This window comes from Saprolegnia parasitica, assembly GCF_000151545.1.
Source record: "Saprolegnia parasitica CBS 223.65 unplaced genomic scaffold supercont2.966, whole genome shotgun sequence".
Classification (NCBI taxonomy): Eukaryota; Oomycota; class Saprolegniomycetes; order Saprolegniales; family Saprolegniaceae; genus Saprolegnia; species Saprolegnia parasitica.
Window position 1 is genome coordinate 2272 of NW_012157360.1, and position 426 is coordinate 2697.

The window sequence follows — 426 nt, forward strand, 5'->3', positions numbered from 1 at the left end:
ATGAGTGTGTTTCAGTTCTGGAAGCACGACGTGACATCGCTCTGCGCCTCGCTGCATGAGCTCCTCAATGACGTGGCGACGCCAGACGAGAGCGACGGCAGCGACGACGAGGACGAGCCCCAAACCGACGTCATCAATGGCCGCGTCGAGCGCCTCGTCGCTAAGCTGCGCCACGTCTTTTATGGCACATTGGACCGACCGGTCAAGGAGGAGGACTGCAAGCAAGTCGCCGAGATGCTCTCGCGCTCGCATGTCATGGCGCGCCTCGTGACGCCGTCGCTCCTGTCGCAGCTCTCGTTTGAGACGCGCAAGTCGGTGGCCGCGCTCTTCCGCGCCCTCGTGCGCCGCGACCAAGCATCGAGCATCGTCTGCGACGTGGCCCTCATGACGCGCCTCACGCAAGGCTACACGGCGTCGACCGACACG

At 64.3% G+C, this 426-nt stretch overlaps 1 protein-coding gene across 1 annotated transcript; it reads left to right on the forward strand.

Annotated features, from left to right (window-relative positions):
* Positions 1-413, forward strand: SPRG_18088 (hypothetical protein; the record flags this gene model as incomplete). The annotated part of the gene is made up of 1 exon (XM_012357517.1): positions 1-413. A coding segment is annotated over one exon (413 nt), but the record flags the coding sequence as incomplete, so codon positions are not given.
* Positions 414-426: the final 13 nt, after the last annotated feature.